Here is a 12,859-nt window from a genome sequence, read left to right as displayed (position 1 = left end):
TATATTGTCCAAAAAAACCCAAGCTGAAATCATGCTGATTATTCAGTGAATTCAGGTGCTGAACTGGTCTTCTGCATGTATCCAGATTGTGATTCATCACATCCTCATTCAACCCCTGCCTTACTGATGTGTTTAGGCTGTGGTGACTCACAATCTCGGTACAGTCGTACCTCGGGTTATGTACGCTCTGGGTTGCGTACTTTTCGGGTTACAAACTCCGCTAACCCAGAAGTGCAACCCAACGCACGCACGATTTGCGCATGCGCAGAGCGTTTTTCGCAGGTTTTTTTTGTTTTCTCAGTCTGTACGTGCGCAGAACGAATTGTTCGGGTTACGTCCTTTTCAGGTTATGTACTGTAACCCAGAACGGATTAAGTACGTAACCCGGGGTACCACTGTAGATTTCAAGCATTCAAAGATTTGCTTCAGTGCACGCAAATCTGGTGAATATGCCAATTTGTGTGGATCGAAAAACAACAGCGACAATAATGATAATCCACTGTAAGATAAGGCAGCTTCACCCGGGATAATTCAGAATTTAGTATTACTTGTGGAAGGGAGAGTATTCTCAAATTTATTCAGCGGGTAACTGGCAAATATACCAGTGTGACTATGATAGCTTCTCCCAAGGAATCTTGTTAATTGTTTGATCAGGGTGATGAGGTCTCTCTTAGCAATTTCTAGTGTAACTCGTACCGCTAGAATTCCCAGTGTTCCTTGCAGAGAGGGACTCATTCAACCAGTTTTACAGTACGCTCCTCCCATACATGTTTACTGAGAAGTTAGTCCTACTGTGTTCAATGGGACTTACTTCCAGAAAGATGTGCATAGGATTAGAGCCTAAATCCACAGTGTGGATTAGACTTGGGACTTCCATATTTTTTTTTTGAGTGCAAAGTTTTGTGGCTTAATAACTAAGTCAGGCATCCCCAAACTTCGGCCCACCAGATGTTTTGGACTACAATTCCCGTCATCTCTGACCACTGGTCCTGTTAGCTAGGGATCATGGGAGTTGTAAGCCAAAACATCTGGAGGGCCACAGTTTGGGGATGCCTGAACTAAGTGGATGAGACTGTTTCCAGGAGCAGCTAGATTACAGGAAGTAAATTTGAAAGCAGGAAAATCACAGGGGTTTATGAGAAATCACCGATACAGAGGCGCTGGAGAATGAGGTGGAAAAACCAAGTAGGAAATTCAGTAGGGGACAATCCCATTTTGAAAAATCTGCAAATAAGACACATGAATAATTCTTTCAGTGGTAAATGTCATAAATCTTCCCCTACCTAGTTCCCTCCAGATGTTTTGGACTACAATTCCCATCATCCCTAGCTAGCACAGATGCACTGATTGGGGCTGGTGGGAGTTGTAGTCTAAAAAGAGCAGGCTGGCATAAATCATCCACTTTGTGCTTTGGACGTTGATTCCTACAAATATTTGTGGCTCAAATGAATTTGGCCCTCTCTCTGCCAGTGGCACTCCCTCAAAAACATTGAAAAATTGTAGTGTTTGAAGAGAGAGCTAAATCAGGAATGTGTACCTGTTGCATGTTTCTTTTTTTAAACCTGGGCAGAGTGTCTTTACTCATATAAAATAACAATAGCGATAAATTGACTGCTGTTTCATCTTGAACACCCTGTGGCCACACAAAATAGCACAGGGCCACAGAATAATTTATGCATTCAAATACTTGAACCCCATGGTTAATACAGTTTAAAATACTCTGGCTTCCTTGCTTCCTTCCTATTCAATGTCTGCGTGGGTGTTTAAAATCTTACCCATTCATTCCCTTGCAGTAAGACCAGCTGTCCCTCTCTGCTCCCCATCCCAGCCCACCAGCCTCTGCCCTAGTTCAGTTTTTGTAGTTCTGTATTGCACTTGCTTTGTTGTACTTTCCAGCGACTGCAAAACCCCTTCAGCCGCCTCTCAGCTGTGTGTGCAGCTCTGCCTCCTCCACCATCCTTGGCTGGCCAAGGGCCTATTGTGCTCCTGGTGCAGCTGCAGAAGACAAGGGGGCGGAGGGTGGGAGGAAAAGGCACGCCGCGCCCCCTCCGCTTGTGAGTTCCTCTGCCACTCCGCTTTGCATTAAGGCCTCCTGAATTCCTTTAGCTCAGACCGTCGTGACTCTCATGACGAGCTCTCTGTTTGTGCTAGAGTGGCTTCTCTGTTCGTGAGGCCTCAGGTGGCTGAGTATATGCAAGATGGTATAAGCACAGTGGTGGTCAGACAAGGTGCCCGTGGTGTGGCCAGCTCCCCGAGCCACACTCTCGGCTGGAGCGGAGTTGCTAGTGGCACCACCAGTGGAGGATGAATGGTTAGTGTGAGAGGAGGTTCGTTGGTTGGTCCTGGTCCCTGTTTTTTGATCCTCCAGGTCCTTTGTTTTGTCATAGTTCAGAACTTTCCATTGTTGGTTGACTGCTTGCCACCGTTTAAAAATCCTGTAAACTGAGGGTCCTTCGTGGATTATTAGACCTGTAGAATAAAAAAGAGTGTGTGGATAGGAGAGAAAAAAAGAATGTATTAATTTTTCACTGACTCTTCATCACTGCACACACACCTCTGAGAGTCACCTAGGGCCAACTCCATGTACATACCCCACAAGTATCCTAGAAAAAAATGGGACATCCCATTTTTTATTGTGTGAGAATGGGAGCCATTTTGGTTGCCATAATCTCATGCGATTTTGCGTTGCGATTTCCCCCTGAAAAAACACTTTTCAGGGATGCAGTCTTGTGTGGTGCTCCCAAACATGAGTTTTAGAGTGCCGTGCCCTCCAAAAGCACCTTTTTTTGAAGGGGGTGTGTGTGTGCAAAACCACGTGAGATCATGGCAATCAAAATGGCTGCCATACTCTTGCAATAAAAAACAGGAAGATGGTGTCCGGGAAGATGGCATCCTGGATTTGGGCTTCAAAGTGTTGGAGGGTATACGTGTCCCATGAACATTTTTTGATATAGCTTTAGGGGGAACATTTTGCTCTCATTGCCGCTTAACACAAAGTGTTAATATTTGGGAGGATGGTCTGCTCCAAGTCCCATCATCATTCTGAAATGATAAACAGATTTAAAAGACCAACAACAATGTATGGATTGCCTGTCTGGATCAGACCAATCTCCACCTCGACCAGCCTTCTTGAGTTCAGACCTTCTTACAAATAGCTGTGACCTGTGAATGGCCTGAATAGGTGAGAATGAAATGGGCATCCAAAGCACCCAGGGATTCCTTCTTTGGGGAATTATATTTGCTGAGTCTGTCTATAAAGAGAGCAGAACTACATGTAATGTTGAGGGCACTGGATCAGTTCCCCTGCCTCAGGCATCTGGTGGGCTATTGTGTGAGGAGATGCCAGACTAGATGGTCTTTGGACCAATCCAACAGCTGTTTACCAGGAGAGATGAGACAAAAATGAGGTCATGGCTCCATGGATGCATCAGGATTGGACTGATTCTACTGAGCTCCACACTGCTGCTTCATCCCTCCCACTAAGTGGCATGGACTCTGCTGCCAGGAGAACTGCTGCTGCTACTGCTGCAGCTCTGCTTCACCCTGGCTAACATGAGCATTTGTCATTGACGATGGGAGTTGTACTCCAGTGATATCCGAAAGGTCACAGGTTGTCCCATCCCAGGTTTAAGCCTTTAGCGCAAACTTTTCCCACCCCTAATATTAAGAGACAAGTGCAAAAACAGTATGCTAGCTGCCAAACACAACTCATACTGTGATTCAGAGAGGCCCATGCATATGTTCTGCAGGTCTTCCACTTTGCCCAAGTGGACTCAAGTACACCTGCAATTTGGCAGACCACTTGGTTTCCAAAGTTCAACAATCAATTGCGGGAGTTAAATATTGATGCCGAAGGTCAAATGTTTATTGCAGAATGAACGCCAGCACCCTCACGTTTCTGTTAAAAGTTTGGTGAGGAATCCTGACCTCAATTATTTAAGTTCAAGTATATGACCTCAAGAGTCTGCCTCAGCGGATCATGAGACAGATGTGGAAAATTCAATTCATTTCAGCCTCAAAGCTTATCACAAATATTAATGAGAAGGCTGATTCAAGAGGATTTTTTTTTAAGTCTGTTTGTTTTGCTTTGTAAATTATAAGTGTTTATGATCCCACGCAATTAATAAAATGATGTTGATGGATGGGCCAGTGCATCAACCGTACACCTGTTTTCCTAGATAAATTGGGCTTCAAAATATTTACTATAAGTGCAAAAATAAGTTTGTTTTCCTTGGCAGTTGCTGGGATCCAAATTACTTATTGATTTCCCAGCATTGAGCTCAGGAAGCTGTAAAATTAAAAAGGAACCTAGCAGAGGAGTGGGTGGGAAGATGGAAATAATGCCAAGGCATCTGCAACAGAAAGCTGAGGAGAGAGCAAGGAGGGACTCGGAGAGTAATTTGCAAGAAGCTGCAGGATTTCATCAAAATACATTTGAGTCAGTTGGAGTTATGCAGATGTTTAACGTTTTCTGTGCGGTTGCTTAATTTTTTTCTTGAGTAGCCAGTCATTTCAATTATTGTTTTGTACTGTTTTTAATAGTTTTTTGGATTTCTCTTCGCTGCCCTGATATTCTGTGAGAGGAAAGTAAATAAATATGTAAATAAGCAAAATGAACAGGGATGTGGACCTCTCACGTTATTCTCAGGTGTGGATAACTGAGTACAAGTGAGCATGTCTTCTACTGAATCAGATCAGTGGTTTATTAAGCCCAATAGCTTTTCAAGGATGGAAGTAGAGAACTTTTCAACCAAAGATGCCAGAAATTAAACCCTTCTGCTCCAGAAGCCTGCTCCCTCGCTGTGCTGCATACATGTCAGTTCCAAACTGTGCATATTTAAATTTCTCAACAAAATATGCAGAATTTGCCATCAGGCCACTTCAGAGTATCTTGGCAGGAAAAGCTGTGGTTTAAACACACTGTGTTGGGGTTTTAAAAAAAATAAAAATTAAGTGTCTGGGCCTGAGTATGAAGTGTCAAGAGAAAAATATCACTAGGTGGAGTTTGTAGGTTAACCTTTGAAATAGACATTGGCAATACACATTGAAATACACTCAACAAATTGTGATGAAAATCTGAAAGTCACAATGTAACACAGTTAATTGTGCTTAAAGCCGATTGAAATCAAAGGGCTAAAGTGCGCTTAGTGTTGTGTTGGATTGCCGTCATTAAAATGTCTATAGTGTTGTGTTCTGCTGTACTGGAACAAATGAAAATGAAAGCTGCCTTTAACTTAATTCTAACACAATCACAATCTGCCCTTAGCCTGTTTGGTTCTTGGTATGACATCTTTATGTGGTTCAGCTGGTTAAAATAATGGCTAGGATGAAACTAGTGGGGAATAGATTCAGGACAGACGAGAAGAAGGGAAACTCTGGAATTCACTGTCATGATTGGCTTTAAGCAGGGATTAGTGTAAAGGTGGTGTCTCCCCTTCGCATTAACAGCACAGCTCAGTCAGCTTGATATTTACAGTCTTTATTACATATGTACAAGAAACAGCTACAGTTCAGGATTAGGAGTCCGAATCCGTTGAGTCAGATTCGGGGAGTGGCTTCCTTCGATTCCCACGCCAACAAAGTTGGCGTGGGAATCGCACAAGACATCTTTGATCCTTACGTTTCATTTCCCTCCTTGTCTGTGCTGATTTTAAAGCCCCCTCCCTTCCAGAGTCTGAGCTCCCTTCCTGAGCCTCTGGGCGGTTGAAGGGCTCTGCAGCATCCCTGAGCCCTTCCTCCTCCTGGCTAATCTCCACCCTCTCTTCTGCTTCCTCTGTCTCTTGCCAGTTGAAGGGCTCCACAGCATCCCCGAGCCCCTGCTCCTCCTCTTCTGTCACTTGCTCCCTGACAATTAGGAACATTCATGGAGAATGATTCCATCAATGGTTACTAGTCAAGATGATTATATGCAACCTTCAGGCAGTACGTCACTGAGTATGTCACTTGCTGAGGACCAATGTGTTGAATAGTTCAAATATTAAGGTTCATTATTGTTCCACAAAATGTGTGCCTCTTTAAAAGTCAGAAGGAAATCTCATGACCTAGTTTTGCAGCTGTGAGTACAGCAGGTGTTGTTAATTGAGCAAGCAAATGTAGTATATAAGGAGTGTTGTGTACTTCTTTCTGTACCCTGGTGGGTGGGTCATGTTTTGTAAACTTAGTATAATTTTTGTTATTTTCTTTTTTATAATTAAAACCAAGCAAAGGACTTATTTTGCATTCTCTTAATTATGTTCAATATGTGTAGTTTCCTCAGCATGTCTTCTGCAGAGCAGTTGCTACACTTAATTTCATAACACAATGGAGGTGGGAGTGGGTAGGAGGCCAACGCTTTCATGTCTTGCTTGTGGGCTGCCCAGGGATATTGCCTGCCCACTGCAGGCAACACGATTCTGGACTAGATGGACCTTTGGCCTCATCCAACAGAGCTCTTATATTATTGGAACCAGTTTGATATGGTTAATTAACAGCCTCTCCTGATGACCTACTTATTGAGCATTCACTCGGATTTGCTAATACAAATTTGACAATATCTGGCCTTTATTGAGCATTTGTTCTGATTTGTTTACGGGGTGGTTATACAACAATGAACACTTGCCTTGCATTTATTCTGACTGGCTTGTGGGGTTTTTCTTACACATCTTCCCATTAGCCACTGATCAAACCCACACTTTTCAATGCATTTCCCCATCCCCTTCCAAACCACAAAAGGTCCAGTTCTTTTTTTTTTTTTTAGTGGATTTCTCGTGCTAGAGATTTGTCATCCATTTTATTATTTGTTTGTTTGTTTACTGTTATTTATTTATGTACTTATTTGCTTGCACAAACCTAAAGATTTATGTTACCAAGGCACATCACTGCACAAATGTGCAGGTGACATTGCAGATGTGACCGTACGTATCATTGCATCAAGAGCTGTTTTATTGATGTGCATGTCTGCACCTGCACATTGCTAAAATAATCCTTCTTACCCCACGAAACTTAAATTTATATAACTGTACATACAATCACAACAAGATTGCTTTTCTTTTCTTTTCTTTTCTCTTCTGGCAGTGTTTCATCAATTCACTCAACTGCACAGGTGCACCAGAAAAACATAATAAATAAGCACAGGAGATGCTTTTTAATAAAACACACTACCTTTTTGAATTACACATTGAATATATTGAAGAGCAGACTTTTGAACCTTGGTGTGAGTCTCAAGCACATTCAAGATGCATTTGAAAGCAATGGCGGCTCTTATTGTTGTATTAATATTTATGAAATTATAAAGTCAGAGAGAGAGAGAGAGAGGCCTCCAAGGACCCCACCATGAGACTTGAACCAATGGCTTCAAGTTACAAGAAAGGAGATTCTGACTAAACATCAAAAAGAACTTTCTGACAGTAAGAGCTGTTCAACAGTGGAATGGTCTCCCTCGGGAGGTGGTGGACTCTCCTTCCTTGGATGCTTTAAAGCAGAGATTGGATGGCTATCTGTCATGGATACTTTAGCTGAGATTCCTGCATTGCAAGGGGTTGAACTGGATGGCCCTTGGGGTCCCTTCCGATTCTATGATTCTTGGACACCCACTTGGTACATCATAATGCCAGCAAGTGGGAAATGTTTGATGTAACACCAGTTATAATGTGGTGGATTGTCCATGGATGACCCAATCATGGCTTTGTGGTAGAATTGGCTCACTTGGACAACAGGGAGAGCAGTGCCTCCAAGAGGCATGTCATGATTGGCAGGTCTTAGCATCAGGATGATGCCAGCTGACCTCAGACCAGGCCATTACTAGTGACCTTTGGGCATGATGCAAACGGACACCCTCTCCATAAGAAAGGAAAATGTCAGGCAAAGCGCAAGCACGACAACTGCAAATCCAATTGCAAGGCCCAATTTTGACGATGTAGGGTGGAATGACTGGATCCCCCTACACATCCCTGTGTGGGCCAGGGACACCCACTTGACCCTTGACTGTCCCAGACTGAGCAGGGAAGCCTGAATGCTGCTTCTAAGTGTTCTCGAAGCTACTAACCTGAGTCTGACCAAACTGCGGGAGGCAGTGGAAGACAGGAGTGCCTGCCGTGCTCTGGTCCATGGAGTCACGAAGAGTCGGACGTGACTAAACAACAACAACAACAACAACAACCAAGCGCATTCAGTTGGACAAGTCTTGTTGCCTCCTTGTGATCAAGAACCTGACAGCATAAGGTTCTTGACTGTGAGGATGCATCTACGAATGTTCAGCAGAATGTGCTTAGAAGCCCTTTCAGGAGTATAGCAGGTGACAGCATGGGGGTGCGAAAGGCAGGACTGCCACACAAGCCCCTGCCAATTTTCTGCTTTAGGATGAAGAGGGCTATAGAGCTACTGGGACAAGTTTATAAACACCGTTCAGTCTTGTCCAAGAAAGAAATGCAGCTTTTGTGTGGTTTTTCCATGATGTTGCTCTTATCTTTGCTGTGTGCATCATTCTCTTCTTTCTCTGCCTACCTGCTTCTGACGTATAAAAGATAGCAGAAGGAAGTGCCAAAGGCTCTTCCAGCCTGGCACATTTTAAACAATGCCCAGTCGAAACAGGCAGCACCATTAAAAGTAAGTCGCCATTAGTCCTGACAGGAGATCCTGAATTGTGAGCGTCGACAGGCAGCTCCCCCATTAATTTCCTTTCCCATCAAGCCACAAAAGATCAAGCACCACATATCCGTTTTAATTGGCTATTGATCTGTTGTTCTATTACCTGCAATTGTGCAAAGGGGTTGCTGGATGGACTGCCTAACTCTGGCTTCCTTTGACTGTCAGCAGCCAGAGTTACAGAAAAGTCTGAAGGCCTGTGGTTCCTGGTTTGCAATAGAGTGCCTGAATGCTTTTTGAAGTAAAGGTAGCAAAAACACAGCTAAAAAGCTCAGATCATATATATGACTGACACCCTTCTTTGGAAATTAAACCAATGTCTAGACTTCACTTGCAGAAACTAATAGTTATAGATGAATTAAAACATAATATTTACAGTCACATGCTCATCCAAGCATGGGCTTACAGTCTCTTTTTCTAACTTCCAAACAACTGTATTTCCCTCTCTTTCCAGATCTCAGCACTCAGCCTTCTGTAGCTCAGTTAGTCCATTGCTTTGCAGCTCCTAGGAGAGTTTCCCACTTTCACCTTCTCCTGCAGCTTTGCTCTCTTTCTTTCAAGCAGAGAAGAAGGACTCCAACACTCTATTCAACTTAGCAGTGTTCACAGTGGATTCTAAAACACAGTCATCTTGCTTCACATAAAATGGTGTCTCTCCTTCACTAGATGCCTCCCATGTGACCAAAATTACCCAAACACATAAGAGCTCTCTAGAATTCAGTTGCCAACCAACCAAAATTAAATACATAGTAATGCATACAAGCACTTACAATTTCAGTGAATTAAATTACTATACTTAATAGTACTGCCCTATACTGAGTCAGACCATTGGCTCAGATATCTACAGTGGGTGCCAGAAGTTTTCCAAGGTTTCAGACAGGATTGGTTCCCAGTCCTACCTAGAGAGACCAAGGATTGAACGTGGGACCTTTCACTGCTAAACATGTGATCTGACACTGAGCTTTGACCCTTCTCCAAGGCACCAGTGATGTCCACAGAAATTGCCAGCTGGTGGAGGGAGTGGCAGATGAATGACTCTGCTTATAATTTCATCTCCCAAACTGTTCAGATGCAAAACAGTGATTCTTCAAAGAGCTAAAGGCCCTCTGGATCTGATGAAGAAGCTGTGTGTGCGCATTAGTGCATATATGCAAGATGCATGAAAAATATAGGAACGTAAAGACTGGCAAGCAGCTCACATCACCACATACACAAAATGTGCTACAGTTGGCCATACAGCAACATGGAGTCTAATTGCTCCATCTGATAGCCACGTTAATCTTCCGTTGTTCAACTTATGTATCCCCTGTCAAGCATTGAAATTGATCAGGTCATGTAATGGAGTAGGGGGGGAAGCCTATTTGCTCTATATTTATTTATTCCACCTTTAAAACTATTTCCCCCTCCCCATGTTTTGGAAAAATATCTTTCTGAGCTGGCAGTGTTTACTGCACTTACCCTGCAGCCAGTGTCAATTTCAGTAACGCAAACTGCCCGCTGTAAAGGGACAAATTCCCCAAGAGCTCACCCCCTCCATCACCTCCAAGCCCTCAGTCTCAATTTGCATAATCGCTTTTGCTATTTCAGTCATCCGCTGTGCATGAGGTGAACTGACACAGCCAGGAAAACAAAAAGAAATAAACCGAATCATGGGACGCACTTGTTGTGTATGCAGCTCTGGTGGTCTGTGGGTGGGTGCAGTGACAGCACCATGTGGGCCGTCTGTTAAATCAAGTCTTGTGATGCACAGCGCCCCTCTCGGGCCAGTCGTGCTGCTCACCGGCCTCCCTCTCTCATTAGCTGATGACACTTCCCAGTGTTCAACGAGAGATGGTTCCCAGCCCCGCTGACCCTGAACGCCACTTGAATCTGCAAAGATCAAGCTTCCTTAATTGCAGCCTCCACTGATACAGGCAGCCAGACACACAACTGCATCTGAATTGCCATTTAATTAATGGCCAGGTGCTTGCAGGAATGTGCAGTGAACTTCCAAACTGTCATCATTGCTCAGCTCAGTGGTGTGAGTTTGGAAGATTGGTTTTTGTGTTGTTGTTGGTTTTTTTTGACCAGCTATATATATCACATATACAAATGGCATACCTTGCACAGAAAATGGTTCTCCAAATGTAATTACCTCTTACTTTTTTGGGGTATCTTCCCCATTTCCAGCTCAGTCATAGAGCACCACGTCCTTTGCATCCAGTATAGTCCCTGTTCCACCTCTAGTCAGAAGTATCAGGTAGCAGGGGATGGGAAAGAGTTCTCTGTCTGAGTCCCTGGAGACTCAGCTCTGGGCTGGACAAACCATCAGTCGGACCTGGTACCAGGTAGCTTCCTATGCTCCTAAAGTGCTAACTGTTCTTGTGCTAACTGTCACATGTTTTCTTTCATGCCTTTTCATCCAAAAACAGCCTCTTGTTCTGGCCCTACAAAGTGAGTAATGTTGCTTTAGATTAAATAAACAAATAAGAACAGCAAGGGCCTTCCTTTCTTAACAATAAATGTGCAGCTGATATCCACGGCTGGTGAGAAATCCAGATACTGCTCTTCTGTCAAAGGGGTATCACATTTCCCCAGCCCTCAAGCTGCATTATTCTGCTGCTGGGAAAATAGGACAGCCTCCGACCACTCCCCACCCCTGACCCAACACACGCTCAGCTCTTTTGTGATGGCCGAACGGTTACACGACTGACAGGTACCTGCTAGAAAATGCCTGCAACGTCCATGAATTGCAGGGAGCCTCGATCCATTTCCCCACATACCTGCTTTCTGGTTAATTTGTCACTAATGAGCAAACTCCCAATGCCTTTTTCTCATAAGGGCTGGCTGTGCTTCCTTTTGATACCATCTCATTTTAAGTGCTTCGCAGGAGGGGCGAGCTCCTGCGTTGCAGAATCGGTACATGGGAACTCATCCGGCAATATGCATTTTAAAAGGTTCTTACCCGAGGTTTCTAGGCTGCCAGTTTGCTAGCAGTTATAAGCCATACCAAAGGAGGAGGAGCTGTTAACACCAACACAGCCTGTCGTCTTGAAGCAACGCAATATCCCTGCAGCACGACTATCCATCCCCATTTTTTGTGTGCAAAATGGTAGGGTGCTGAATTGTTGTGAGGTTCTATTTTCATTGCAAACGTTGTCGTTTCAAGAGATGCGAAAATATATGTGGATACCCTGCCCACACTTTCTACTGTTTCATGCATTCCCCCCTCCACATTTTCCCCTCCTACAGTTCTCTTTTGTTTCACAATATGCAGAAATTTAGTAGATGAAGTCTGTCCTATCACTGCACCTATATACCGGGGTGTGGGGGAAGACTTCAGGTGGTACTCAAGTAAGTTTTACTCAGAGCAGACACGGTGAAATGAATGAACATTAGGCACATTAATTTAAATGGATCTGCTCTGAGCAGAACGTAGTTGAATACCACTTTATCTATTTATCATCCAGCTAACAATCAGATTTATAATGCAACAATCACATGAAAGGGAAACGGAGAAATCACACTCTGATTTCCATCTAAACATAACATTTTCTTCACTCCCCTCATTAAGGACGGGCTTATTTTGCTTGGTTTTGCATCCATTTCAAGGACGGAAATAGAATACTTATCTTCCACTGACAGATGAGCGCTCCAGCTGCTGCCAACCATTTCTGCTTTACCAAAGCCATGTTAATCATGTTACTTACTGGCAACTGCAAGCCACCCACCTGTTCTCTGTTCCCATCAGCAGCCAAGCAAGAGAACTCAGACAATTTCTTCTTCCTGTCCCCTGCATAGCTAGGTAAAAAGGGGTGGTGTGGCAGGGAAGCTGATATTGTTCATTGAATATGGTTGCTCTCTGAGCAGGTGATCTCCAAATCCCAAAGAGAAAAGTCGACAATATGGTTGAATTGGAGTAGATACCAGCTTGTAGCACAAAAGAGAGTTAAACTTAACTCTGGACTAGTGGAAAAATCTGTTGCCCTCCATACAAGGGAATGTTTGCAAAGTGGTGGCTGGTCAATTGTGGTGGGTCATGAGAACCACAGAAATGGGAGCGGTAAGAATGTCAGGGTTACACAACAGAGCATGTGTGCTATGTCATGGCTTGCAAATAAATCCACTGTTAGACTTAAACCCTGTTCATTTTTACTAGTTCACTACCCCTCCTGCCCACACATACCATGGCTTATTGAACATTTATGGCACACTGTCAGTTAAAGAAAGCTTCTCCTCCCATGTGCTTGGAAAAGAC

The 12,859-nt window shown here is 43.7% G+C and overlaps 1 protein-coding gene across 2 annotated transcripts in view; it reads right to left on the bottom strand.

Moving 5' to 3' along the window:
* Positions 1-984: 984 nt before the first annotated feature.
* Positions 985-12,859, bottom strand: part of MARCHF4 (membrane associated ring-CH-type finger 4) — a 108,509-nt gene continuing 96,634 nt past the window's right edge. For both annotated transcript variants that reach the window (XM_033161525.1, XM_033161534.1), the window contains exon 4: positions 985-2,469. In XM_033161525.1, the coding sequence (XP_033017416.1) occupies positions 2,108-2,469 (362 nt within the window). In that variant the 3' untranslated portion in view covers positions 985-2,107. The remainder of the gene's footprint in view (positions 2,470-12,859) is intronic.

Source organism: Lacerta agilis, chromosome 1 (assembly GCF_009819535.1).
Source record: "Lacerta agilis isolate rLacAgi1 chromosome 1, rLacAgi1.pri, whole genome shotgun sequence".
NCBI classification, from domain to species: domain Eukaryota; kingdom Metazoa; phylum Chordata; class Lepidosauria; order Squamata; family Lacertidae; genus Lacerta; species Lacerta agilis.
The sequence above is the reverse complement of the archived record's forward strand: the minus strand, read 5'-3'. Positions and strand labels throughout refer to the sequence as shown.